This window comes from Harpia harpyja, chromosome Z (assembly GCF_026419915.1).
Source record: "Harpia harpyja isolate bHarHar1 chromosome Z, bHarHar1 primary haplotype, whole genome shotgun sequence".
NCBI lineage: Eukaryota > Metazoa > Chordata > Aves > Accipitriformes > Accipitridae > Harpia > Harpia harpyja.
In genome coordinates, this window is record NC_068969.1 from 12299270 (window position 1) to 12325665 (window position 26396).

The 26396-nt window shown below is 56.9% G+C and overlaps 1 protein-coding gene across 4 annotated transcripts in view; it reads left to right on the forward strand.

Annotated features, from left to right (window-relative positions):
- PLXNA1 (plexin A1) overlaps positions 1-26396 on the forward strand; it is a 125948-nt gene that overhangs the window by 19074 nt on the left and 80478 nt on the right. For all 4 annotated transcript variants that reach the window (XM_052777117.1, XM_052777116.1, XM_052777120.1 and 1 more), the window contains exon 3: positions 4022-4204. In XM_052777117.1, the coding sequence (XP_052633077.1) occupies positions 4022-4204 (183 nt within the window). The remainder of the gene's footprint in view (positions 1-4021; positions 4205-26396) is intronic.

Genomic DNA, 26396 nt, shown 5'->3' on the forward strand with positions numbered 1-26396 from the left:
CAGCAAAGGCACCTTGCAGGACCGTCCGGTCCATTCCCCTGCTCCAGCCCCACTGCCTAAATAGCTCCTGAGCCCATCCAGAGTTTTTGCTGCTTGCGGTGTTTCACTGAAGAGGGATTTGGTGTTGTGTAGCCCGGCTGTTGCCCCTGTCCAGTGTGGGGACTGGAGGTCTGCATGCCCATGGCCAGACGTGCCTGTCCCCAAAACGGGCGGACGAGGGTCTGATGTAGCAGGGCTGGAAAAGGGCAGCAAGTTGGAGCTGGAGTGGAGATGTTGCAGCAGGGAGTGATTCGGGGTTCCTGGAGTCCTTGACCCCTGGGCTTGCAGCGCGGGCAGAGCCAGTGCCCGGAGCCAGCAGGACATGGGCAGCAGGTTTCCCTGGGCTGCCCCAGGGAGAAAATGAGTTTTGACTCCTTGGTGAGGCTTGCTGCCCAGCCTGCTGGCACAGGGCAATGGCTGATGACAAACTGGCCCAAAGTGGGCCAGGATAAGCCAAATCCTTCCCGGGGGCAGCCAGAGAAATTCAGGTGTTAACGAACTGTACCACACCGGGATTACTCTTGGGCAGCGGTTAACGTGCAAAAAGCCTGGCATCCCAGCCTGGCACTTGGTACCTGCCTCCTGCAGCCTCCTCCCTGGCTCTTCGCATCCCCCCTCATCCACTATCGAAGCCCTTGGTGGGGCGCAGGGGGATGGGGTGAGCCTGTAACGGTGTTAACTGGTGAATGACTGGCTAATTAATAATGCTGAGCGGTGCGAGCGTCACCTCTGCTGTCTGCTCCCTCATTGCTTTGGTAAGTGGGCTTGAAGGGAGGCAATGAGACAAGGCATGTCAAGGAGATGCCAGCTCCTGCTTGGTCAGTGCTGCGGGCCCACTTTTCCCCCTCCTGCAGGCTGCTTCCCCTGGGAAATCCGAGTTTTCTGACCCTATTTTGGGGAGGCAGGTTAGTGCCAGGAGAGAGGAGAAGGCTGCCACACTGAGGAGGTGGGGGCCTGGGGTGTCTGAGGGCCAGGGGCAACCAAGAGGGGTGCCAAAGGAAAGCACTGAAATAAAAACAAAAGAAAAAACAATTAAAAAACCCCACAATGCCCCCCCCTCCCCCCAACCAAACAGCCCTCCCCCTGCAATGGGCTGAGGCCATGGTCCCTGCAAACACCCATGCAAATGGGAGAGCCGGCAGAGCTTGATGCCTCCTGCAGATCCCAGCATCCGCAAGCTGAAACTCTGCAAGGTCACCAGCCCTCGCATGCTGTGGTGCGTGTCGGTCCCTGCCGGCACCGGCCAGGGGACAGCTGTCCTTCTGTCCTTCTGTCCTTCCGTCCCTTCATCCCTCCGCCTGCCTCTCCCCGCAGCCCGCATCCGCCAGGGATGTCGGTTGGTGCCATAACCCCCGTACCGCCGCCCTTGGCCCAACCTCGCCGTGCTGCCTGCCTGCGCTTCCCTAAACGAGGCAGTTTGCTGTTAATGAGCTAATTGTCGGCATAATTATTTATCGAGGTGGTGTCGGCATCGTGGTGGCGGCAGCGGGCGCTCCTCGCGGTCCCAGAGCGCAGCTGTATTTGTCGTTTCCCAGAGAGTTTGTTGAGACAAAGCAGAGAGGAGTAAACACCGTAAACATCTCTCCTCTTGCATATTCAGCAGCCGAGGGGTTGGAGAAGCTGCAGAGTGAGTGCGGAGAAAGCACAAACTGCACCCAGGGGCTGCCGGGGCTTAAATACCTTCATGGCATTGCCCTTAACTCCTCTGCTACTGCTGGCGGCTGAGTGGAAGGTGCTGGGGTGCTTTACTGGGGCAGAAGGGCTGTTGGGGGCAGAGAGCAGTTTTTTCTAAGCAAAGCGCCTGAAGGATCCCAGGTATCCAGATGTGAGCTGGGTATCGACTGGAGCATCACTCTCATCTCGCTCCGTGGTTGGGAAGATAATTTTCTCAGATCTGCTGTTTTAAAATGTCTAGCCTGGTGATGCAGAGGAGGATGCTTAGTGCGTGTGCTGGCTGATGGATAGGAGAGGGCACTTGCAAGGCTGGGATTCAGAGGATGGGTGGAGAGGTCCTAATTCTCCTTTCCCCCTTTTCCTGTGCTTGCAGAGGCATGTGGTGCCCCCCATTCCTGTTTTGGGGATCCCCACATCTCTCACGCCTGGCTGTAGGAGTTCCCCCAGTTTAGGGAAGGATGAGCAAAGGTCAGGCGGGGAACGGAGTCAGTCTTTGGCTATGTACTAACTCAGGCACCCAGCAAAAACAGAAGTTAAAGTAACTGAGGAAGCAGCCCAGCGTCCCCAGATTGCCTGGGGAGGCCGAACGTGACTGGCTGGCATCATTCCCAGTCCTCCCACACTGGAAGGCTGGCATGGCCCTGAGTCCCCACTGCAGCCAGGAGTGGGGCCACTGGCCTCGGGGCTGGCGTGGCAGCACAGCGAGGAGGGCAAGCAGCCTTGCTGTGGCTGTGGGAGCCTGAAGTCTTTGTGGCTGCGAGTGCATTGCACGGGGGCATGGAAAAGTGCCATGTTTTCCCTCCTCCCCATGGGTGACTGCGGGTTGCTGGTGGGAGCTGGTCTGGGCTGACCCTTGCTTCCTAGGCAGCGGCAACTGGGAATCGTGGAGCTATATACTGCCCTTGTGTACGTGGAGCTCGGGAGCTCGGCGTTTTCCCATATGCTCTGTGCACATGCTGTATGGATTTAAAACCCCTTGGGGACTGGCATGCATTTGGAGGCCGCTGCTTGCCAAAAAACCTCTCTCCCCTTTAAATTCAAAGTTACATAAGGAACCTTGTGAAGCAGAAAAATCCCGTGGCCGGAGCAGGCTGTCTCCCCGTTGGCCATGCCTACCTTGCCGCCCTAACCTCCTGCACCCAGGCTCGCTGCCACCCTTGGGGATTTGGCCAGAGGCCCTCGCTGCCTGGGGCAGGCTGGGGGCTGCTGGGGATGGTTTTTGCTGGTGCTGTGCTACCACGTGAGGCCATTGCCTAGCATGGGACCTCCGGGAGACCCGTGTGCCCCCCAGGCCAGATGGATACCCGTGGCCAGGGTCTGTTCTGCTCAGCAGCAGGTCAGGGCAACATGGCAAGGATGCTCGATGGTGGGGCTGAGCTGGTCCCGCTCCCCTGCCTGCATCCCGGCTTTCAGAGGGGGCATCCCTCTGGCTTTGCCTTGTCCATCGGCGCGACCGTCCTTGCTGCAAGTCCCTGCCGTCGCAGCCCTGAGGCCGGTGCAGCCCTGCCTCTGCCTCTGCCCAGGCAGAGCTTGCAAAAGCTTCTCCCAGACCCGTGGGCGAGCGCTGAACAGAGGAGGCAGCTGGCTGAGCCAGGCGCCTCGTCTGGGGCAAGGCAGCATGAAAAAAATGCGGGGATTTCCCGAAGACGTTCCTGCGGGAGGAGGAACAGGGCTGGCAGGTGGGTAGCGTGTTTGCTGGAGGCTCTGCTATGTGAAGTGAGGCTCTGTCAGAAGCCCTGACCCGTTTGTCTTGGCATGGCCTTGGCTGGGAAGTGTTTTGTCTCTGGGGGAAGACTGGGGCGCAGGATTCAGCCCCTCCTGCTTTCCTGCCAAGCCGTTTTCTTTTTGAAGCTAGTGCCGGGGTGAGGAGGAGAGGGGGGTGTGTGTGTGTGCTGGGGAGCTCGTGCCAGCATCCCACATGTCTACGATGGTAGCGGCAGGGATGGAGGGAGCAGGGATGCTGCGCTGGCTCCTGCTGGGTTTCTAAGTGCTGCTCTGTAAGATACAGAGGACTGAGAGCCTTGGTTTTGGTCTGCAAAGCTTGTTCAGATGCAGAGAGGGGCTGCGTGCCTTGGATGTGTCCCAAGTGCCTTACATCAGCGCGTAGGGAATTTTAGGGAAGTGTTGGCTCATCCCTTCCCTTGGCTGGTGAGGTGGGATGGGTGGGACAGGAGGGGCAAGGGATGGGGCTGCCAAAGGTGCTATAGCTGATGGGGTGGAGGTGGGAGATGGCTGATGGCCATCTGGGAGGTCCGGCATGTCAAGGCATTGACAAAAAGCTCATCTCTCCTCTGTTTTCTTCTGACAGCCACTGCAGATCGACGACAATTTCTGTGGTCAGGATTTTAACCAGCCGCTGGGTGGGACCGTCACCATTGAGGGGACCCCGCTCTTTGTGGATAAGGAGGATGGGATGACCTCGGTGGCTGCCTACGACTACAGAGGACAAACCGTCGTCTTTGCGGGCACGCGGAGCGGGAAGATCAAAAAGGTAGGAAAGCCCTCACTGATGCTGATGGGGAGGGATGGCCGCTCACCTCACTGGCCCTTTGGGGGTACAGGTAGGGCTGTGCCTCCACTGTAGCATGACTTGATATATTGGGGGTAACATGCAAAGGGCCAGTGAGGGGCAATTTCCCCTTGCTCCTGTCTGCCCACAGAATTTACAAAACCTCTGTCTTTTGGAAGGGTTATAACCTAGGGAAGTTGAGTCCTGGCCACTGGTGGATGAGAGCCCATCTCGTTGTGTCTCAGGGCGGTTGGGTTTGCCCTGTAGCTGCCACAGGGCGGGCTCTGTCTGTCCGGGTCTGTGTGGCTTTGCCATTGACCTGGGCAGAGTGGGCGGAGGTGGGTGCTGATGGCTCCAGCCCGGCGCCGGGGAGACTTTTCTCCCCGTACCCCGCCACGGCACAAAAGGCTGCTTGTTGGTGGCAGTTAGCAAATAGCTCCGTGTGTGCCTTTCTCTGCCTGCATCTCCACAGGGCACGGATTTCCTGTTATCATAACATCGTGCCTATAATTACAGCTCTACATGCCCTGTATAAACACAGCTTGCATTAACTGCATCCTCAGCCAGGGAAAGGCAGTGCGAAGGTCTTGGTATGGGCCCTGCCAGGGGCAGGAGGACCAGGGCTTGGCTGGGGGGTCCGGCCCGTTGCTTTGTGGCTTGCGAGGTGCTCCAGCACCCTGCATTTTTGCCGCTGCTTCTGATCTGTGCTGGTCAGGGTGCCCTGGAGGAGGCAGGAGGCAGGAGCAGAGTGCCATTGCAGGCAACAGTCCTCGTATGTCCTGCTCGCCCTGCCCATGTTCCCCCTGGACCCCTGACCTGCCTGTGGCCCTGCCTATTAGCAGCATGTTTAGGGGCAGGGGGGACGTGGGCAGCATGTGTTGGGGTGGGGGGCAGGATGCTGGCGGTCCTCTCCAGCCCCACATCCTCCGCCTGGCTTTCTGCGGTCCTCGGCGGGGGCATGGCGGCGCCAGGGCTGAGCGGGGCTGCGGGGAGCTGACGGAGGCAGCTCGTCCTCCCTTCCGGATCGATGAGGGATCCGCAGGGACTGGTGTCGCGTTGCTGGCGGCTCCTCCTGCTGCTGGGCTCCAGATGGGGGTTTTTAAATGGGTATGGGAAGGAAGGAACGTGTGGGAGGAGGGTTCACAAAGCCACAGGGACAGTGTTACACCTCTAGTTCCTTATTTATCGAGAGGGGCTGACAGTTGCTTTTTACACAGCGGATTTGTTTTTTCTTCTCTCTCCTTTTTTTGGTTTTTCTCTGGTCTTTGCACCTTCAGAGCCACTTGCAAGTGGTGACCTAGGGTGGGTGCCTGGCTGGGGTGCAGGCTGCATCCTACAAAGTCATGGCTGAGGCCAGGACTTGGAGCCCAGGTGTGGATTGAGCATCTTCCTCTCCTGCAGGGCTTTCCCCATCTCTTTTTTTGCTGGTTTCTAAACTCGGTGCCCCAAAGAGTTGGTCTGGCTCTCTGGCCCTGTAGGGCACAAGGACACGGAGCAGGAGGTCCATGGGGAACGAAGAGGTGGGTCTCAGTCCTGTCCCAGCACTGGGACGCCGGGCAGGTTTTGTAGGCTCGTCCTGCTCGAAGCCCCCAAAACCCCTGGGGTCACAGAGCTCCCCGATGGCAGTGTGGGAGCACTTTGCAGGCTCCAAGCCCTGTGCTGCCAGGTCGCCCCTGCTCATCCCCTGCTGTGACCTTGGGGTGGGCAGCCCAGCCTTTCTGCAGCAGCCCCTGCCTGGCCAGCCTGGCAAAACGCTGCCTCAGCAGCTACCTGATCCTGCTGCCTGGCTGCCGGCAGGGCTGGAGGGAGGGGAGAGCTCCCCCCTGCCTGGGGAGTGCGAGAGGGGGGCTGCCGACCTGTCCCCGAGTGGTGCTGACATGTCCCCAGCCAGGGGATGGGACGCCTGGCAGGGGTACGGCCGAGCGTGGCCCAAGGTGGCTCCCCCAGGCAGAGGGTGTAGGAGGGGCGCATCCCTCAGCAGCGGTTGCGATCCATTTGCTTTTAAGGCGCCGGCGTTTCTCACCATCCCCTTGGCAAGCACCTGTGTTAGGCTTGGCACAGCCTGGTGGCTTCTCTGCCCTCCTGCTGGTCCCCCCTGCCCTTGCCAGCACTCCCTGGCATCTCCTTTGGGGAGAGAGGGCTGCACCGACAGCTGGGTGCTCCCCTCCTCATCCCCAGGAGCCCTGTAATGGATGCTGCTCTGCTGAGGGAGCACCAATCTCACCATCTGGGCCAGGGTAAGGTCAGGGCAGAGTGACTGCTGCGTCTGGATTTTCCTTGGATGGCAGCTCCCATGCCCAGCATTTGTCCAGGCTGTTGTGTGCAGACAGAGCCTTCCTTTGTCCCCCCCCAAAAAAGCCACGCGAGCCTCTGGCTGCCCTGCAGCCTCTCCCCAGCCCTGCTGCCAACAGTTGCCGCCGCGAGGCCGGGGTGCTGGGCAGCACCTGCTGCCGCCACAGCTGCAGGGAGACCCTAATTTCGGGGGGGGGTGTGTGGAAGGATATTGCAAGCAATGTCAGATTTGCAAAACCGGCTGCGGGCTGGGATGGGGAGGCACCAGAGGGGATGGAGGTAGAAGACCCCTGGGATGCTGAGCGGGTCGCAGCAGCGAAGCCCATGGCAGCCCCCTCTCAGCTTGTCCCCGCAGGGTTACCAGGCAGGCGGTTATCTTTGGCTGGCCCCAAATTACGTGGAGAGGCCAGGCTTGGAAAGCCCTCGGCCCCGCGTGCTCGCTGACCTCCATGCCAGCAGTCATGGGACTGGGGCGCTTGGGGAATTCCTGCCGCTTCCCCGGGTGAGCAATGCGGGGATGACTCCTCACGCTGCTGGGGCTGGCGGTGAGCCACTTCCTCCGCGGTCCTGAGCCGGTGTGCTGGGGACCCGGCCTTGCACTCTGCGGTCTGAGGGTGCTGCGGATGGGGAAGTGACATGGGGACGTGAGCCGTGAGCGTGCCGGAGCAGGGAGGTCCAGGGGATATTTGCACGAGGGAAGTGAGGCTTGTTTTCTAATGCTTGGGTTTTTCTTGGAAACCACCTGTCCTCGCTTGACAATCTTTTTATTGGGCGGTTTTCATTTTCCCAGGTTGTCTGTCTTATTTTTTGGGTGGACAGAAAGCTGCGTGTGTAATTGCGACGGGAGTGCTCAATCACATGCTGGAAAGGCACGTCTGACACTGCACCCGTAGTCACCTCTTAACCTGCTTGTGCCAGGGACTTGATTTTGGGTGTGCTTGAAGTGTGTTGTATGGAGTAGAGGGAAGAAGGACGATGCTGGAGGGAGGGTGCTGATGGTGCAACCCCATCCCAGTAACTGCACTGTGCTGGGCTGGCTGCTCGAAGCCAGGGCAGTGGGGCATCCTGGGAGGTGCAGCGCAGAGACCAGGCTGCCCTCGTTAGCTTGCCATCTGCTCCTCGTTATGCAAACAAGGCACCGCCTTAGGGCTCCCCTGAGCTCTGGAGTGGCCCTTGTGGGTTGACCCAGTTTTGGGTGCCGCCTGGTTATTTTTGGGGGGGTGAACTGAGCTCCTGCCTCAAAGCAGCTGATGGCTCCTTGCCCACTGCTGTCCCCCAGCTGCTGCAGAGCAAGGAGGCTGCAGAGCAAGGAGGCTGCGAGCTGTCCCTGCTGCCACAGCCCCGCGGGAGATATCCAGCACTACCTGGGATCCAGGCGCTGGCGATCCCTAAGGCGGTCATGGTCGTGGGACCGTGCAGCCAGTGCATCCCAGCCAGGATAGCATCAGACTACACATGCCTTGCAGCCAGCCGAGCTCTCATTTTTTTGAGGATTGCCCAGTCACCACCGGAATCCCTGCAGCTCCCTGCCCTGTCCTGAAACTGGCTCGCCTCAGGCGTGAACGCATCAGGACATGTCTCCGTCGGGAATCTGCTCCCCCCTGGGGCTCGCGCTTGCTGCAGCTTGTTTATTCTCTCCCGTGGAAAGCTGAACTGGCCCCACATCTGGCTTCTTTGGCTTCTCCACTTTAATAGTAATAATAAATAAACTCTTCATGCTAAGTGGGTCATCCCCATCCCTACACAATGGGACGTGGTGCTCCTCCCCTATCCTGGGGAGGGTTGAGGGGGTCCCCTGCAGCCCCCTGTCCTGCTGAGAGCAGGGAGATGGGGGTGCTTCGGGGAACCAGATTTGGCAGCCCATGGAGGCACCTCCTTTGAGTAGGGTTCTCTCAAAGCTTTGGAGAAGGATGTTTCAGTGCGTTCACAACCCTTGGTGTGTCTGGGCAGTACGACCCAAAAATAGGTGCTGTGGGGAGGGGGAGCTGCTGACTGGGAGCTTTTGGGGAATTTCCCCATTGCCTGCTGCCTCTGTTCCTATCACGAAAGCCCCCATGTGTTGGCCTCTTGGGTATGATGCATGACCTGATCGTGGTCCACGTGAGCTGGAAGGAGAAGCCGTCAGGCTCCCTGCCCACTCTGCTGGTCCCCGTCCCCGTGGGTCGCTCTGCTTAGTGCTCAGGGTAAGTGGCTCCGGCTAAAAAGGGGCCCTTTGTGTCTCGGCGCGTGAAATCCGGCTCCTGGAGTGCGCGGGAGGGCTCGGCCCTCCCTCGTGACCCTGCTGCCGGCTACCCTACTTACTGCCTGCGTCTCGGTGGGCTTTTTTGGGGAGGGGGTAGATTTGGGGCATGAAGCCTGCCCTGGCGGTGTCAGCCAGTGACCCTTGAGGACTCGCCGAGCATCAACCCCGGCGCAGCCCCTGGAAATCCTCTCCTGCCCATGTGGTTGCCTTTCTCCAGCTGGCCGCCCGGCACAAGGGCCTTTTGTTCCTCCTGCCTCTTCTCTGTGCCCTCTCCCGCTCCGTCCCCATCCCATCCCCTGGGGACCCCTCGCCCCCTCCCCACATGCACACAGCCCCCGTGGGCGCCTGCGCCCAGCCCCGGGAGGGAGATCTGCTCCTTGGAGCATGCGTCCGCGCCTCTCCCCAATCAATGGCAATAATTTTATTGGCATGACAAGGTAGCTGACGGTTGCCAAAGTGAATCCATCAAATACCTCTCGGAGGCTCCCTGCCCCCTCGAGAGCTCTCGCTGGAGTCGTTAAGCTGTTTTAATCAAGGTGGAGGCTGGAGAGCTGGTGTGTTAAGTGGATGGAGTGGTGGGGAGGGGGTGGCGGAGCCTTCCCGTCCCCCCCGTTCGTGGCGGGGAGTGCTCGGCATCGCCCCGTTCCTGCTCGGCAGGAAGGGGCCCCGCTCGCCGGCGTCAGGCTTTGTTGAGCCGCCCGGCTCCGAACAGGATGTCTCATTGTTGGAGGAAACAATTAGAAATTCATCGTGAACCGTTGGCCTCGGGGACTGGCCAGGGCGGTGGGGCTGGGGCTGGGGCTGCAGGCAGCTGCCAGCTCCGTCCTCGGGTGACTCCTGGAGGGGGATGCCGCTGGGGTTTGTGCTCCTGCCTCGTGCGGGATGGATGGGGATGAACGTTTCCACGCTCCTGGGTCTCCGAGGGATGCTCCAGCGTGCTCACGCAGCCTTGGGGAAGGAGACGAGGTGTCAGGGGGCTCCCTCCCCCCAAACCCCACTCCTTCCACCCCCTATGGCCCTAGGCTTTTTGACTCACGAGCCATAACCCTCTTTTTTTTTTTTCTGTTCCCCCCCGCATCTGTTCTGCTCTCTGCACAAAGCCGGCAGGTGAGCGAGGCCTGGGAGCCTGGCGCCCGGCCAGCCGGGGAGGCAGCAGCAGCAGCCAGCCCCGCTCCAACCTTCCCCGCCAAAAGTGCTGACGGTGCACGTCTCGCCTCTCCCTGGCTCCGGCACCGGGCGCCCGCAGGCAGCACGCTGTCTAACACCCATCCATCAGCCGGCTCTGGCAGCCGCAGAGCTGCTGACGGGTAAGGCAGCGTTGCTGTCGGGCTTTGCCGGTGTCGGGGTGAGGTGACTGTTGGGGAGCAGCATGTTGCAGAAGCTGGAGGAGGCTCAGGGATGGAGGTGGATCCCCGAGACCCCGTGTCTTCAAAAGGGCTGCTGGGTGCGAACCTGGCTTCTGTAATCACCTTGAAAAAGGGGTTTGAGGGCAAAACGCCCCTCAGCAGCCCCCTGAGCCGGCTCGGTGCTGCTCCGCAGGGTGCGCTCAGGAGCTGGTGGGTCTGTGTCAGCCAAACACAGCAGCATCGCCTTCGCAGCCGGTCCCTGCAGACCATGCCATGCCCTGGCAGGGGCTGCCACCCTGGAAATAGGGTGGAAATAGGGCTGGGAAAGGAAAAAGCAAGAGCCTGCGCGTTTGTGCCTGCACGCCGTCGCTTGTCCTGCCCATTGTTGCGGGGCCGTGTAAGGCAGTGGTGGCCGTGGCTCAGCAGCGCTGGGAGAGCCAGGCGGAAGAGCGATGCTTTGGGGTCGCTGGTGGGGACGCTGAGCCCCCGTAAACCTCCGGGCGAGAGTCGCTAGGGGCCTGTGTTAGGAAAAGGGGTGCGTGGACTTGCCCATTGCTGGGGGTGTGCAGCGCGGGCAGCGAGTGCTGGGTTTTCCCTTCTGGCTGGCAGGGTTAGTTTGGTTGGTGAAGCATGAAGCTGCTGAGCATTTTCTTCTGCATCTCTCTGCCGCCAAATGTGGGGCTGTGACCCCTATTCTGCTGGGAAGAGCGGGAGCACGACTCTTGCTTTGGACCTCGCCTCTTGCTGGGGACCTCTGCAGTGGCCCCGCAGAGACAGGGCAGGGTGAAAAGCCACCCCATTGAGATGGTAATGAGCTGGGAGGCCCCAGCTCTGTTGGGTCCCTCCTGTTGGAGCCATTGTGCCTATTCACTGGCACAAACACTGACTAATTTTGGCTTTTCAGGTGGGAGAATAGCCTCGGCCTCCCACCAAAGGCAGCTGAGGAGGATGCTGGGAGCCCTGCAGCGCATCAGGAAGGCAGCGGCTTAGGCTGCGAGTATCCCTGGGTGGGAAGGGGCAGTGCTGGTGTCCTGCCTCGCCTTTGTGGAGCCCCATTAACCCAGATTTAATGGTGCCTGAGGAATTTGCCCTGAGCCCTTGGCCTGCTGGAGGAGGGAAGGTGCTGGAGGAGGGAAGATGCGTGCTCAGCAGGGGCCAAGCTGGTTTCGATGTTGTCTGGGTCCCCGAGTGTCCCAGCACTGCCTCAGGTAGGGACGATGTTGTCTGGGTCCCCATGTGTCCCAGCACTGCCTCAGGTAGAGACGTGACAGTGGGGAAGGTCAGCCACCCCCAGTCCCTGTGGGCTGACCTCCCCGCTTCTCCCCTCTGGACTGGGAGGAAAATTGTCATAAATCAAGAGCGAGGTGGAAGTGTGGTGCGGCACTTGGGGATGCAGGATGTGGACCCCAGCTGCTGGAGCCCACCACCCATCTCTGAGGCTTTGATACATGTGGGGGTCATTCATCTCCACTGCAGGTCCAGGCGGGGATGGTGCTCAGCCTGGAAGAGCTGCTGTTTGGCCTCCATTATCCTCTGCCCTTTTTAGTTATGGGCTTTTCTGAAATGGAGCAGAACGGATACTAATGGCAGGCTGGTACTAACAGGGAAGGCAGCAGGAAGGTGCCCCATGGGATTGGCATTGTGGGGTGAAACATGGAGGTGGAGGAGCCGGGGCAGGCGCTGGGTGGTCGCAAGGGTGCAGACCCCTGGGACTGCGCCCCTGTTTATCCTGGGGGCTGACTTTGTTGGGTGGTGGGGTGTGGGACGGGAGTTAAACCCTGACCCGTCAAGTACCCAAGAAGCACCCGGGGAGGGACTGGAGTGCTCAGCCTGCATCTTGCCTGGGTCATACTTAGCCTGTGTGATACAGGGCAAACAAACCTGGGGATCAGGGCTGTGCCGGTAATCCTGCCGTGCCTCGTGGATGAGCACATACCTGGGAGCTCTGCTCATCAGAGTGACGGAGCTGTGGCACTGGGTTTTAGATGTGCTGCCCAGCTGAGGAAAGGCGTCTCCCAGCCTTGGGGCTGTGTGTGCTAATCCTGGCTTAGGCCACCACAATAAGGATAATGCTTAGCGTTTTACATGATGGTGCTTCATGATGAAATGAGTTTGATGGGTTCTCGCTTTAATCCCTCAATTGGACGCAGCTGTGTGGCTGAGGGTGAATTGGAGGAGGCTGGTGGGCAGAGCTGGGACAGTTTAGCGGGACAGAGCACCTCAGGAGGGGCAAGAGGAGGATCAGAGCCCCAAGTCCATGGGATGGACCGCAGGTACCGTGTCTACTTTCTGTTCCCTTTCTACCCAGAATGGAAACATTTCCCATTCTTACTTTTTTTCCTCCATTTTGCCTTTCTCTTTTGTCTCTCCTACCACCACCAGTGCTCAAAATAGCTCCGGGTGCTGCACACCAGCCCCACATTCTTTCTCTCCTGCCCTTTGGGGTGCCCTTGAGGTTCCTGTATCTCACTTTTGGCTGATTGGAGGAGTGGTGTTAAAGGGCTTTGCACTGAATAAACCTTACTGAACCCTCCCCAGCTGCTTCCAAGCTGGGAAGTTTCCCCATAACCCCCTCTCTCCCTTTCCTTAGCCATTGCAACTGGGTCAAGTCTGGAGGGGGAGAGCGGGGCTGCAGCGAGGTGCAGTGGGGGACGTGATGGGCAGGGGGAGTGCCATTGTTTGGGGTTTGGCACTGGATTTTGGGGTCCCTGGGTGCTTTCCCTGGGTGCTTTCCCTGGGTGGCCCATGCTGTACCAGAGTTGATCCTGGCACTTCCCCACTCTGTGTGCCCACGGGCCAGCCGCCGGCACGAAACCTCCCCATGGCAGTGAGAGCAATTGTCTACATGGGAAGCAATAGTGGGAAAGTTTTATTTAATGGATGCTTAGTTCTTTTAATGCCATTTAGCAGCTGGAGAGAAGGAAGAGAGCCAGTGCCGTGTGACGAGCTGGCTCTCTGCAGACCGATGACGGGCTGAGGTGGTGGGGAGCATCCCTGTGGTCTGGCAGAGAAAGGCAGGATAATGTGATAGCGCTTTAATTTTGCCATGCTTTGTGCTCTTGAGGGCAGCATTGGTCGGTCGCTCTGTGCTGGGACAGATCTGGCATGGCCAGGGCGTTCGGTGCAGGGGATGCAGGGAGGGGTCATGCCGGTAGAGCCAGTACTGGGGGAAGCATCTCCCTCCTGCCGTAATCCCTGTACGGGCAAAGGAAACAACGGCAGGCTGAGAAAAGCCTGCGTGGTTTTTATTAGCTACAACCCTAATGATGTATTTTGGATTGCTCTCCTGCGTGGATAAAAATTACCAGACCTTGAACAAAGGGAAAAAAAAAGGTCTCTCTGACCTTGAAGCTGTTCGTTCACTCGTCTTCATTTCATTCCCCTCGGCTGGGGATGCGGGTCAGTTTTGGGTGCTATTTATAGTCCGCTTCTCTTGACGGTTTTCTTTACAAAGTGAAAGGTTGTCACCTTTGTTTCTGATACTGCAGAGAGGAGCTGCTCAAGGGAAAAGGAAGAATAAATGAGAAATTTTTCAGAGTGTTCCTGTATGCGGCAAAGCTTTGTAATCTGGAAAGATCAAAAAGCCCCAGACTGCCGTGCTGAGCTCCTCGTGCGGATGTAACCAGGGTCCGTGCTGCCTGGAGGGGTACGGGATGATGCTCGGCCATGCTGGCTGGTGGCTGCTGGGACCGGTTGGAGCCTTTATCCACTCCAAAGAGCTTTCCCTTCCTGGGCAGCCTCGCTCGCCTCTCCATATCTGGCACGGGTGGCTTGGGTTGAAACAGCACGTTAGCTTAATTCTTCCCTTCTCCCTCCCCCGTGAAAGAAGCCGTGGCTGCGTTTCCCACCTTCACCCGAGCTGCCCACCCAGTGGACTCCTGCTGCTGAAATGGCATCACCTGCCTGCGCCTGCATCCCCTCCTCTGGCCCCGTCCCTAACTGACAGACTCGTTGAAACAACAACTGTTGCCATAATTTAATTTTCAGGCAAACAATAGTCCAGGGACAATGTTAAATTCATGAAACTGGCTTAATGCGATGACATTTAATGAAGCAATTTGTCCGCTAGCATGGCTGTATCTGGGGTAGCGGGGATGCTGCTCCATCCTGCCGGGCGGTCCCTCCTTGGGAACGAACAGGGGAAACGATGGTCTGGGGGAAAGGGGTGTGTGTCCTGCTGCTCCCCAGGCTGTGTGTGCTCTTGGGGTGCAGCTTTCCCATCCTGCTCCCCGATGCTGCTGCAGTGCAGGCTGAGAGCCAGTGGGTCCAAGCTCTGTGGTTTGGCTGGGAGGGGAAGGGTTAATGAGAGTGTTTTGGGGCAGGAGGGGGCTTGCTCTTTACAGGATCTGCCTTCCCTGGTCCTTTCCTCCCTTTGCCTGGAGCCGGGGGAAGGTCCCTTTACCCTCCCAGCCCCTCCATGTGGGTGTGGGTGTGGGTGTGTGTGTATCTGTGTCTGTGTGTCCGTCCATCCGTCTGTTGGTCAGTGTCCCTGGTGGGGCAGGGCCAGGGAATTGCCACCCAGGACTGGGCACCAGAGGAGGGTTTGACAATAGATGGGTCCAGGCAAAGGGCTTCTGGCCATCCTGCTGCTGATCTCCTACTGCTCCTGGAGACCTCTGTCCCTGCTGGTCTTGGGGATGCTGCTTGGCGAGGGCAGGCTGAGCGGGGAGAGGAGCCTTGTCCTTGTGCTGGATCTGTGTCCTGGAGGGCTTCTCCTTGGGAGCGAGGAGAGCCATGCAAACATGCTCTCTTCCTCCAGCCCTTGCTTTGGGGTGCAGATCCTAAACCTGAGGTGCTGTAGCACCCCATCTCCATGCATGCAGCACCGGCTCTTCCCAACAGCGATTGCCTCCAGGGCCACCCTGGGTTGCAGTATCCACGGGACTGTAAACTGAGGCTGTTCGCTTTGTAGCAAGAGGTAGGAGTGATGCTGCACTGGGAGAACACAGGCTTGTCTTTGGGGGAGTAACGGTTTGCACAGCAGGTGAGAAGAAGCAGTTTGGAGGGCGAGGAGCCTGGCTGCTTGCTTCAGAGGTGGATTGGATTTGTGTCACCCCACCAGCATCCCTCGGGCACCGTGGCATCAGTAATGCGTAGGCTTCTGCTGTGTCCCAGGAGAGGTTCCCCTGCCATTTCTTTCCCCTCAGTGATTGACAGAGCCCCGTAGATCTTAATTATGTGCTGGCATCCGCAGAACAAACCTGGTGCTGCCATAGCTGGAGGCTTAATGCTGGCAATGCTGCTTGCTGGGCTGGGCAGCTGCTGAGGTAAGGGGCTTCCCTGCCTTTTTGGGGACAACTCATTGTCCTTGCCACATGCGACAGGCCTCTGGAACTGCATGGGTGGGAGCTGGGGCAGTGGTGGGTGAAGGGATGATGTTAAATATACGTGTGGATGATTTTGCTCTGGCTGTTCTCTGGTGAAGCTCAGGGAGAAGGGATCTGGAGACACATGGATGCTGTCTCCTTCGGGGTGGGACTGGGGTCCCATTTCCCACCCCAAAAGAGATGGCATCCATGTATGAAAAGCAGGGCTTTTCTCACCTGTAGAAGTCCTCCTCAGCCCTCTCGCATCCTGCCAATCCTCCCAGCAGCAACCCCTACCAAAACCTGAGCTCCACCAAACTCGTGTCACTGGTGATGCTCTTCCCAACCAGGACTTAAAGCTAAGTTTTCACTGGAAGATGTATCAAAATCCTTCTGAGGGTGGATTTTGGGCTTAGCAGGGGTGCTCGTGGGAAAGCTTGAGGTCTGTAGAGCAGTTTGCAGTCCTGGAAGCTGTGAAGGCAGCAGGTCTGCTGGTCTCAGAGGCTGGGTCAGCCCCTGGCTGTTCCCTGGTTCCCCTGGCTTTTTGCTTTCCGTTGATGGCGGTCAAAAGTTAACCAGTAGCTGTTGAGCAAAATGCAACTGAAAAAATTCACAGAGGAAAAACATGATGCAGTTTTGATGTACGTGTGTGTGTGTGTATATATATATGTAATTATTTTTTTTTAGAAGCTTCCAAAAATAGGCTTGTGTCTTGGCCAGGGTGACTGCGTCTGTAATTAGCTATGGAAAGCAGGTGTCTTAGTGAGGCTGGTATGTACACAACCACGCAGAAAGGCTCAGCATCCCTGGTGAGGAGGTTAGGATGCGGGACCTCGGGGGTGGTGGGCACGGCTGGAGGGCTGGGGGATGCACGCACTGGGCTCCCGTGGTGTGCTCTGTGCTGGCAGCTCTCCTGGCAGAGGGAGGGGAGCAGCCTCTACCCCCCTGGATGGAGATGCTGGATGGGGTTGGGCTCACCGCCACCACGCTTTGTTTCATGGGGGCGTGAGGCATGTGATGGTTTTTGTAAGAAATGAGCGAAGTACTTTGAGAAGACCCAAACCCACAAAAACTGCACCTCGCCTGTGTGGGCCGTGCCAGCTGATTCCCACTCTGACCAAGGGATGGGAACTTCCCAAATTGAATTCTCCGTTTATTTCCCCAGAGTTTCTCCATGTTACTCTCCCTCTCTTTCTGGTATGTTTATGAGCCTCGAGGGATCTGCTTTTATGCTCAATGTTTAAAATTAAAGATGTGTTTCTCTTCTAGCAGGTGAGATAAACACCCCCGGTCTCAGCTGGGGGTTTCCTTCCTGCCTCTCCTTCCCCCCCTGCATCTGCCGGTGGGAAAGTGTGAGCCTGCGGCTGGAGCAAATAACCTGGGAATGAGATGCCTGGGCTCTCCTCCCAGGGGGACGAGTTGGCTTTGATGCGGGATGTGTGAGCTTTGGCTTCTTAGTCCAGTGCCGCCTTCTAAAAGAGGGCAAAAATGGCTACCTTTGGCATGGGCTTGGAGGAGCAGGGAATGGGGCGGTGGGGGGAGATACGCTTGCTGGAGCATCGAAGTGTGGTTCACCTCGGCGACTAAGGGCATGCCGTGTGATGATGCGGTAATGCCGCTCATCTGCAGGAGGGCTCGTTAAGTTGCAGTAACTTGGTTGTATGGCAGCGTCAGTGTTTCTGGCCAGAGGCTGTGTGGGGGCTGGCACAGCTTGGGGTGGCATCTACCGCCTGTGGTCCCTGTGGGGTGTGCTGCTTGGGGTGCCTTGAGAGTGTCCCCCTGCGCCTTGTCCCCTCTTTAGCCACTGATCACAGAGGTGGAGAGCAACTGTGTCCCACTGGTTTAAGGGGAGGCGGAGGGGCTTGCTCTGTGCCCCTTCACGGAGTCCAGCATCACGGCTCGCCTTCCCCTCTGCAGCCTCATCCTTTCAGACTGCAGTCGGGGATGTCTTTCGACCCGATGCCTGCTCACCCGGGCTGCTGAAACAAGACCTGGGCTTCATTTTGGAAAGGGAAGCAATTAAAGAGCATGCAAACAGCTCTGGTCCTCCCCGACACCATATCCACCCAGGTGGCTGTCGGTGCCTCCCTCCTGGGATGGAAGCATCTCCGCACACCTCTGCTTGGCTTCGTTTCCCCCCCTCCACGTCCTGCTGCACTCATGTGAGCATCCTCACCGCCGTGGTGTGAAAGCCTTGGCTATAAACCCAGCCCAAATCCCCGAGAACATGATTTTTCGGCTGGGACTTGGCCCACCGTGCATTTCTGAGTCAGTGCTGGAGGTGGTACCACATACCTGCAGAGCCGGGGTATTTTTGCAAGCATCTAGTGAGCACCGAGTCTTGCCCTTGGTGTCCCTGCTGCGGGTGGCAGCTCTAGCCAGCCAAGGCTGTTGAGTCAAAACTGTTGTTTCCGACCCTCCTAACCTCCCTAATTCTGTTTATGCTCGTGAGCAGAGAGAAACAGAGAGAGTGAGTGAGCGGGTTTTTAATGGCTTGCAAGTTTCTGGTGATGTTTTTCATCAGGAAAATGATAGTCGTATAGAAGCAATTAATTGGAGGAAAAGTTTATGGTAATAAATGTCAAGAATGTTTCAAGGATGGTTTGGATGGAGTACATTTTTTTTTTTTTTTAAAGCTTCCCAGTAAAAACAAAAACCTTGCCCTATTTTGAACCTTGCCAAAGAGAAACAACTTCAAAACTTCAATTTTCTTTTTTTTGGGGGGTGTGTGTGTAACGTTTAAGTGCTTTTTTTGTCCCCCTCAGCCTGTGCTCCTTAAACAAAAGCATGTGTTTTCCTGGCGTGGCTCCCCAGAGGCAGCTCTGCTGGAGTGGAGGGCAGGGGCTGCGGAGGTGACGGCCGCACAAGTCCAGGCAAGTCCTGGTTTTTGGCAGGAGCTGGAGTCCTCCCTTTTTCGGGGGGGAGGGTGGACGGGGGTGGACTGTGGTCAGTTCACTTCTCCTGCCTGCACCGCCTGTTTCTTCTCTCTGCCATCTGTGGATGGCGATGCCCGCAGCCAAAAGGAGGAGCAAGCTATAGGCATGCGTGGAGTACTTTGATATCCTGGGGCAGAAGGTGATAAAGGAAAAAATTAATGCTTCAGAGTCATGTTAGTGCCTTGGCTGCCGCTCCCTGTGCAGCCATCGTCTGCAGCTCGTGGGCTGTTGGTAACCCTGCTATGCCTCTTGCTCCCTAGGGCAAGTGAGGGCTTGGGGAGGCTGGCATGAAAAAAATGACATTTTACGTGGGAGGTGGTTTCCTAGGGGGGTGTCTGTCTCCGTGCGTGGTCTGAAACATCCCTGGGATGCTGCGGCTGCGTGAATCTGCCTGGGAGCTGCGCTCACCCCAGCGCGGCCGAGCCCTGCTGCGCACCGCCTTCCAGCCGCAACCGTACCTTTGGCCCCAGCTGCGGGGCTGAGCGCTGGTGTGTTTTTCATAAAGGCTCTTAATCACATACAGGATGTTTCTGTTTGTTCAAGCAATGAAATCACACAAACAACCCACCCCCAGTTTGGCTTTCGCAGAGCATCAGCTGCTCGACCCAAGTCCTAGGCAGAGCCGGAGCAATCCTCCCCTCTCCTTCTCCGGCTCTCGACCCGGCAGAGCGGCGAGAGCGCGCCTTTCATGTTGCGGACATGCCCTGGAAGGCCGCCCGGCGCTGGGGACGGGATTAGATTAGGGCTGGGAGCCGGGGCTGACTCATCGCTGGGGCTCGCGCTTGGCCGAGGTGGCGGCAGCATCTCGCGGGAGCTCGCGGCGAGGCTGGGAGACCTCGAGCCGGGACCAGGCGGGACCAGCCCCACGTTTTGGGGGCTGTGTTGCAGGCAGGCTCCGTGCGAGCGGCGATGCCAGCTCAGACCCTCTCCTAAGAAGAGGGTGGTTGGTTTTTGGGTGGGTCGGAGGTGGGTTGCAGGCGCCGTCTCATTCCTGGGTGCTGGGGTTGTGTGTTTTTGCATTACCCCAAGCAGCCAGCCCCGGATGGGGACGTTGCAGACCTGCCGCTGCGTCGTCGTCTTTTGCTTTGGGCTTCGTCCTTCGGGGTATTAAGCGGAAGGAGAGCAGGAATGTGTCAGGATGGATCGAAATAAAAGAAAAAAACCCTGACTTTTTTCACCCCTGTTGTGCTCATCGGTCCCATTGCTGCCGTTTCCATGGCAAAGCAGCGGGCCCGTAACCCAGCCCGCCCCGTGCTCCTCGCCATTTGGAGGAGCAAAAATCCTCGGAGACGATGAGAATAATTTAACAAGCCATTAACGAGAGTGGGGGAAAACACCGGAGGAGCTGGAGCAGGGTCGGGGCGGGGGTGCAGGGAGGCAGGGCTGGTTTTTGGCAGGGAGCAGGTCACGTTGGCAGCCTGCTCGCCTCGCCTTAGATGTGTTATGAAGTTTTGGAGGTTGCTTGAAAAGTGTCTGGGGAGCGGTGGCGAGCCAAACGGGCCGCGGGCCAGCTCGCAGCTAAACATGTTGTTGTGTAAAATTGCAGTCAATTAATTTAAGACCTGCCAATTTCAACTGCAAAGCGCTAGGAGGTTCTGTCAAGTTTTCAATGGGATAAAAAGGGGGAAGGGGGGATTAGTTTTCAGCACTTGGAAGGGCAAATAGTGATCCTCTGCCCGATCCTGCAAAGCACCTCCTCCTCTCTCTGCTGCTTTTGATTGCAGTAAGCTTGCCGCCATTGATGTTAGAAGTCCTTCTGGTGTGTGCCATTGGGGCTGAGATGGCTGAAGGATGGCAGCCAGAGCCCAGCGAGGTGCTGATGGCCATTTTAGGGCCTGGGGAGGCACTGGCTGTGGGGGGATGACCCAGTCCCCTTTGGCTTTGCACTACTCCACCTCCATAGTCCCATGGGGTGCGTCCCCTCTCCGGCATCCCGAGGTCGTCTTCCCCAAACTTACCCGATCCTGCAAGACTGGCCTGATCCTTGGCATGTTGGGCAGCACGCTGGCTGTCTGAAATAGAGGAGGAGCTGGAAAATGCTCAGGGCGAGCCCAAGAGATGACCCACGTCCCGTGCATGCAGCTCCAGAGGTCAGAGTGATCATTCATGATGGGGCATATAGGCTGGTACCTACCATGTGAGAAGACAGCCTGCCCCGGAGAGCTGACGGCTGGGTGGGCATGGTGCCTGAACCCCAAAAAGGGTCATCCCCCCCACCTGCTGTGGTGGCAGCGGCATGGTGCTGCGCTGCACAGAGCCCCTCTCTCTGGATGTGCCCCACTGCCAGCTACTCCCTGTTCCCCTCTCGTGCTGCAGGAGCGTGGCACCTCTGGTAAGGGGACCCTGGCTGGAAACTCCGGCTGGTGTTTCGCTGTGTTTGCAGCAACCTTCATTAGAAACGTGTTTCCAGGGTTCTGGAGAGCGTGTGTTTGTATGTGCGTCTGCGAGCTGGGTTTTCTTGGTTTTATTTTTTTTTTTCTCCTTGTTATTTTTTTCTTGTTTTACAGCTTAATGAAACTTCTGAGAAAGTGCAGCTCTGCTTTTGAGTAAGAGTCATGAGACTGGTGGGGCAAGCCGGCTTCAGCTGTTTCGCTTGGGCTGCTTGCAGCCAGTGGTGGGGCTTAGCTCCTTCTCGGGGCTGCTTCTGCTGGGGACCCGTGCATCTCTGGCCGTGCCTCAGCTCTCCCTTGTCCTTATCCCAGCTTGCTTTTCCATCTCCGAAAACACCATAGCTTAGATTTACACACGCCTGTGCATGTGTGTGTCTGTCCTTTCCGTGGTTTCATCCCAGGGCTTTTGCTGTAGCCTCTGCCATCACGGCTCTGTGTCCCCAGGACACCCTCTTCAACCGCTGTTGCTTTCGAATTTGCCACCGAAGGGTGCAAAACCGTCTCTCCCAGACTTCTGGGGCTCTGAACCAGTTGTGCACCCCACCATGTCCCAGTGTTTGTGCTTTTCTGCGCAAGGGCTTTGCTCTGGCTTCAGTGCTTGCGTGTGATAGAGCTACTGTATGTCCCCATGGGGCTGCAGACTTGCTGCTGCTATTGCTGGGAGGAGAAAGGATTTGGAGGTAGGTACCTCGAGAGCCAGGCACCACCGTCTGCGGACTTCCCAGAATATATTTAGGGTAATTTTCTCCTGCTTTGCTTGGAGCTTGTTAATATTTCACTGGGGCAGCCTGCAAAGCGCATGTTTCAAAGGAGGGCAGCTTTGGGTTTAGCTTTTGGTTTCCCCAGCTTTTGCTATAACTCGTTCTGTGGTTTTAAAAATAGGTAAAAAAAACACCCGGCAGGTGAGAAAGCCTGGGCAAAGCCCACTAGGCCTGCCATCGCCTGCATGCCACTGCATTGCTGAGCCAGCTTGCGGCTCTGGTGTCTGCTCAGCTCTGCTCTTCCTGCTTTGGCATTTGGGGGAAAAAAAAATAAATTCAGTTTAGTTAAGGGAGAAGGACTATCTGGATGCCTTGTGAGCCTGTTTGGGTTTGAAATGGCTGGGAGGGATCCAGTGCAGCCCAGCTGTGTCCTACTGACACCAGCCCAGCGCTTAGGAAGGTGAGATGCTTTCTGGGGATGACTTTTCGGGGGTTTTGGGGAATTACTTTTGCTTGATCCTGGGCTCCACAAATCGGAGCAGGATTGGCCCTCCAGGAGCAATAACAGAAGAATTACTGCATTGCATGGGCGTCTTTATGTGTTTTTTAAACCGTGACTCCTAATTATAAATAATGGCTGCGATATGAGATATGATTATGATGGATGGTGATTCTGTATTCCGTGTGCATTAGCGGCTTTAACCTTGCTGGGGTAATTATGTCTCATTTCAAATTCTGATACTATTTATTTGAGGTAGGGGACTGGGAATTTAATTTCTACTGCTTTGTCTTTTAGTGTTATTATTATTTGAAAAGGATACCTTTGCAAAATTGTTTTTTAATCATTCCCTCCAGTTGGCAGCACCAGTTCATTAATATTTTCGGGGCCCGTGTGGGGTTGTTTTGGAGATGTTTGTAAAGGTAGATGTTTTGGAGGTATGTGAAGCTGAGGGCCGACGTACAGGAGAAGAGCTTCTCCTTCGAGACACCTGTGTGCATCCTGCTGGCTTTGGTCTTCCCAAAGCAGCTCTTTTTGGCCTTTTGCACTAGTTGCTGCTCTTGACCTTCGTGTCTCTGCCAGCCTGGGCTCCTTCCTTGCGTGAGGTCTCCCAAGGGTCCAGGCAGGAGCAGGCAGGGCTGAGCCATCGTCCTGCCCGCCCCTCTCACCGTCTTTGACGGCACGTTTAATTAAAAACCACATCAACCCGAAGATTGCGCACGTGGTCCTTAATCAGTTTGAAGTCTCTGTGAGAATAAAGTAATTATACTACTCATTTGGTTACAGTAATTAAAACTTTAATTAACATCATTTCCCACCCCTTGGCCTCCCTCTACAGATATTCAGGCACGCAATGGGTGCCTGACAGGGTTGCATCTTGGGATAAAGCTGTTTATCCAGGGGCTGTCTGCCTATCCCCATCTCCGCTCTCTCCAGCATCAGCCCAGCAAGGTCCGGCCGTGCTTGGTGCTTGCCTGTCTCTTGCCGGGTGCCAACCTGCATCCCCAGCTGGGAGCAGCTCCTTGGCCACGGTGCTGGCAAGTCGTGGCAGGTGGCAGCTCTGCTTGAGGTCCCCTGGCAGTGGTGGGAATGGTGGGGAGGGTGGTAGGTGTTCCTCAAAGATCTTCTGAGAACTTGGTTTTGAATGCGGCGTGTGCTCTGGTCTGGTCTTAGCAAGAGCCAGGCTTTCAGAGAGCAGCCCCCATCCCCAGGAGTATTTTAGTAAGAAGTTAGCTGAGTTTATAACGGTTTGTGGCCGAGTGCTGTTGCACCTGGAAAGCTCAGGGTGGGCTCCAGCCCCCTTGCACCCTGGTTTACCTCCCGGGTGAGCCCTGCGGTCACCGATGGGCTCTGCGTTAGCCAACGGGACCTGCCGTTCCCTGACAGCCTGAAGAAGGGATTGCTGCCTGGAGAAGCAGGGCAGGGAGTTGTGCATCGGTGCCAGAGGAAATCCATACCGTGTAAAACCTGAGCTCTTAAATATCTCAAGCAGCATCCTTAGGGAAAGCAATCTCTATATTGAAATCTTCTCAATCTCTCCTTCGAAATTGCTCCTATCTGCAGACTGAAGAGCCTAATTTTCATCCTGTTTTTGAACAGAGAGCCCACTGCAGAGAAGTGGTTTTCATTGCTCCAAGCTCTGCATGGTGGGGAGCCATGGCCCCATAGCTTTCCCCTGGCCTTACGGAGCCACGGAGAAGGGTGTAGTGTAGCCAAGGATGTGGCTCTTGGGGTTGGAGATGCTGTAGGAGCGCCAGAGGTTTAGGGTGTGGGAACAAAGCCTTAAAATGCAAACAAAGGTGAGAGCAGGGAATTTAGCAAACAAGTCAAGAGCTCAAGGTGGAGTGAGCAAGAGGGTCTGAGTGTATTTGAAGCAAAATATTTGCAGGCACTCTCTGGTACACTCAGCCCGAAGCCAGGCTTAGCTGGCTGTTATCACTGGGAACACCAGGCATGGAACAGCGGAAGATTTTGTCTCTAATCTTGGAGGTGCTTATGTGTGGAGCAGGGACTGTTTTGGGAGGAAAGGCAGAACCTGGAGTTTTGATCGTGGTGTGTCAATAGTGGAGATGTTGATCTAAAAAGAAAAAAAAAAAAGCATGGCTGTAACTTTCTGCCTCCTCCTGATGCCATGGGTTACGTTCCCATGAAGTACATCATGTGATGCATGATTTTGTCATTGAATTTGTAAGAGATTCTGCATGTCCAGTCCTGCTGCCTGTGCTGGGTGTTAATATTTAATGTTGTTGCTGTGCCCTGCGATATTTAGACCGTGATCATTTATTGCTTATCAGCTTCTCCTGGGCAGTCTGGTGTGATTTGTCCATGGAGATAAAACACCAGGACAGCCCAGAGCTGCAGTAACAAGAGGCCTGATCGGTAGGAAGGGATCAAAGCCGGTGTTAAAGGGGTGAAGCTGAGTCCCCCCGTGCAGTCAGTGTTGTCCTTCTCCCTGGGTGGAGGTGAATGGGCAGCGGATTTAGTTCCTATAATATCCCCCTTGCTGCAGTGTATTGTTGCAGCAAATGGCTTTCGGCTTGCACACCGTGGAAATAACGGCTGGTACATTTATGTGACTGGAGCTGAATGAATGGGGAGCTGCTGAGATGGGGTTGCAGAAGGCTTTAGATTCTGATGGATGGATAAATCCAGATGCAAGCCATGGTGCCCTGCACAGACAGCCCCACCGAAATGGGGGCTTGGCTGGTGCTGAGTCTGCCTGTGAAGCTGCTGGGGTGGGAGGGGACCTGACCGCGGGGAGTACCCTGAAGCAGATCCCCCTTTGGAGTCTGTCCCTCTGCAGCCTCCCCTGCATGGGCTTCTCCTGCTGCTGGTTCCTCTGCTTGCGAGACCGATGGCCCCTGCCTTGTCCTCAGGCAGCTCCTCTCTTGCTGCTGCGTTGTTCTAGGGACCAGGAAGGAAACAGCTATTTTCCTGGAGCCGAGGGGGGAGGAAGGATCCAGCTGATCTCCAGCTGTGTTGCAGCCCTGGGAGCCTGTCCTTCCTCCCCACCGCATCCCTGGCAGAGCCTCACTGCCTCCTCCCTGCCTTTTGGGATACCCTGAGAGAGACCTGGAAAGGGGAGCATCCCCATCGCTGCTGGCAGGCAGCGGGGGTGTGAGCCCCTGGCTGTAGGCATGTCCCAAGCTGCCAGAAGGGTGAGGGTGGTGGAACAAGCCCTCGGTATTCGTGCTGGGATTATCTTGGTCTGGTTGCGTGGCAAGGCTTGGGAAGGGGGGCTTGTGCTGCCCTGTTGAGCTGAGCATTGTTAGGAGGAAAATAAGTGGTGCTTTGGATTTGCAGGAGAAATAGCAGCTTCTAAGCTGTGGAGAGGCTGGGGATGGCTGCTCTGGGTCTGTTCTGCTTGCCAGCCAGGGTGGTGGGCTGTGCATTGCAGGAGACTGGTAGCCAAGGGTCCGGGCTGGTCCCCATGGAACAGAAGGATGTGGTCTCCTTGGAGGAGCCGGTGCCTTGGCAGTGAAGGGATGGCTTTTGTTTGGAAAGCTGAGTATTAAGTCCCTCAGGCGAGAGCTTTCTTCCCAGGGACTTCTCTGGGACATTTAGGTATTAACTCGCCCTAGGCTGGTCACATGCAGTCCGAGTCCTGTGGGAGCTGGGGGGGTGACACATTGCCATGGCTTCAGTACACCCGGGGCCTGCTGGGACGCTTGGGATGCCTACGGTAATTATTAAATGGCAGAAAAAAAAATTCCTGTATTTCTGTGACACGCTCTGCCCTTCACTCCTGTCACCCAGGGCTTTTTCTACACAGAAGGGAAAAGTGGGACGCAGTGAAAAGCTCCCATCCCATTTTGCTGTGTGCTTTTTCTGCCCTTACTTTCTCTTTTGCAGGGCTAAAATTCCTTCGCCATCCATTATTGGGCTCTCCTACCTCTGCAGCTCCCTCCTCTCTTCTTGTCGCTTGAGAAACAGCAGGACCCACTTACCTGCCTGCGTTCCCCTCCCTCGAGAGGGACGTGTCTGCGGTGAGGTGCAGTGCTGGGGTTTCACTGTGCATTTACGCTGGAGAGGGCACAGCTGGGTGCAGGCAGCATGCCGCTGGAGGGGTAGTTTTGGGATGCTCTATCGCTCCCTCCCTGGGGAACTGATGCTCCAGTGGCTGCTGTGCTGCCCCCGGGGGTGCCCTGGAGCTCCAGTTGGTTCTCTTCAGCCGTGAAGCGTCTTCGAGGTAAAGCCCTTGCATTGCATCCAGAGCGTGTGGGGTCAGTGGCTGCACGCACGCTCCATGCACAGGTTATTTTGCCTCGCCGTTGCTTGGCTGAGGGTCAGCAAAGACCAAGGACTGCCATCCTGCTGGTCCACGGCATTACATGGAGGGGTCCCTGGGGTCCCCCGTCCTCTGCCCGCCCTTCCCCATGCTGCTCCGCAGCTGCCAGTGCCTCCCGCCCGGTCCCCGGCAGCCCCCAGGGCAGAGGCTGCCCATCGATTTGCTTGTCGGGGG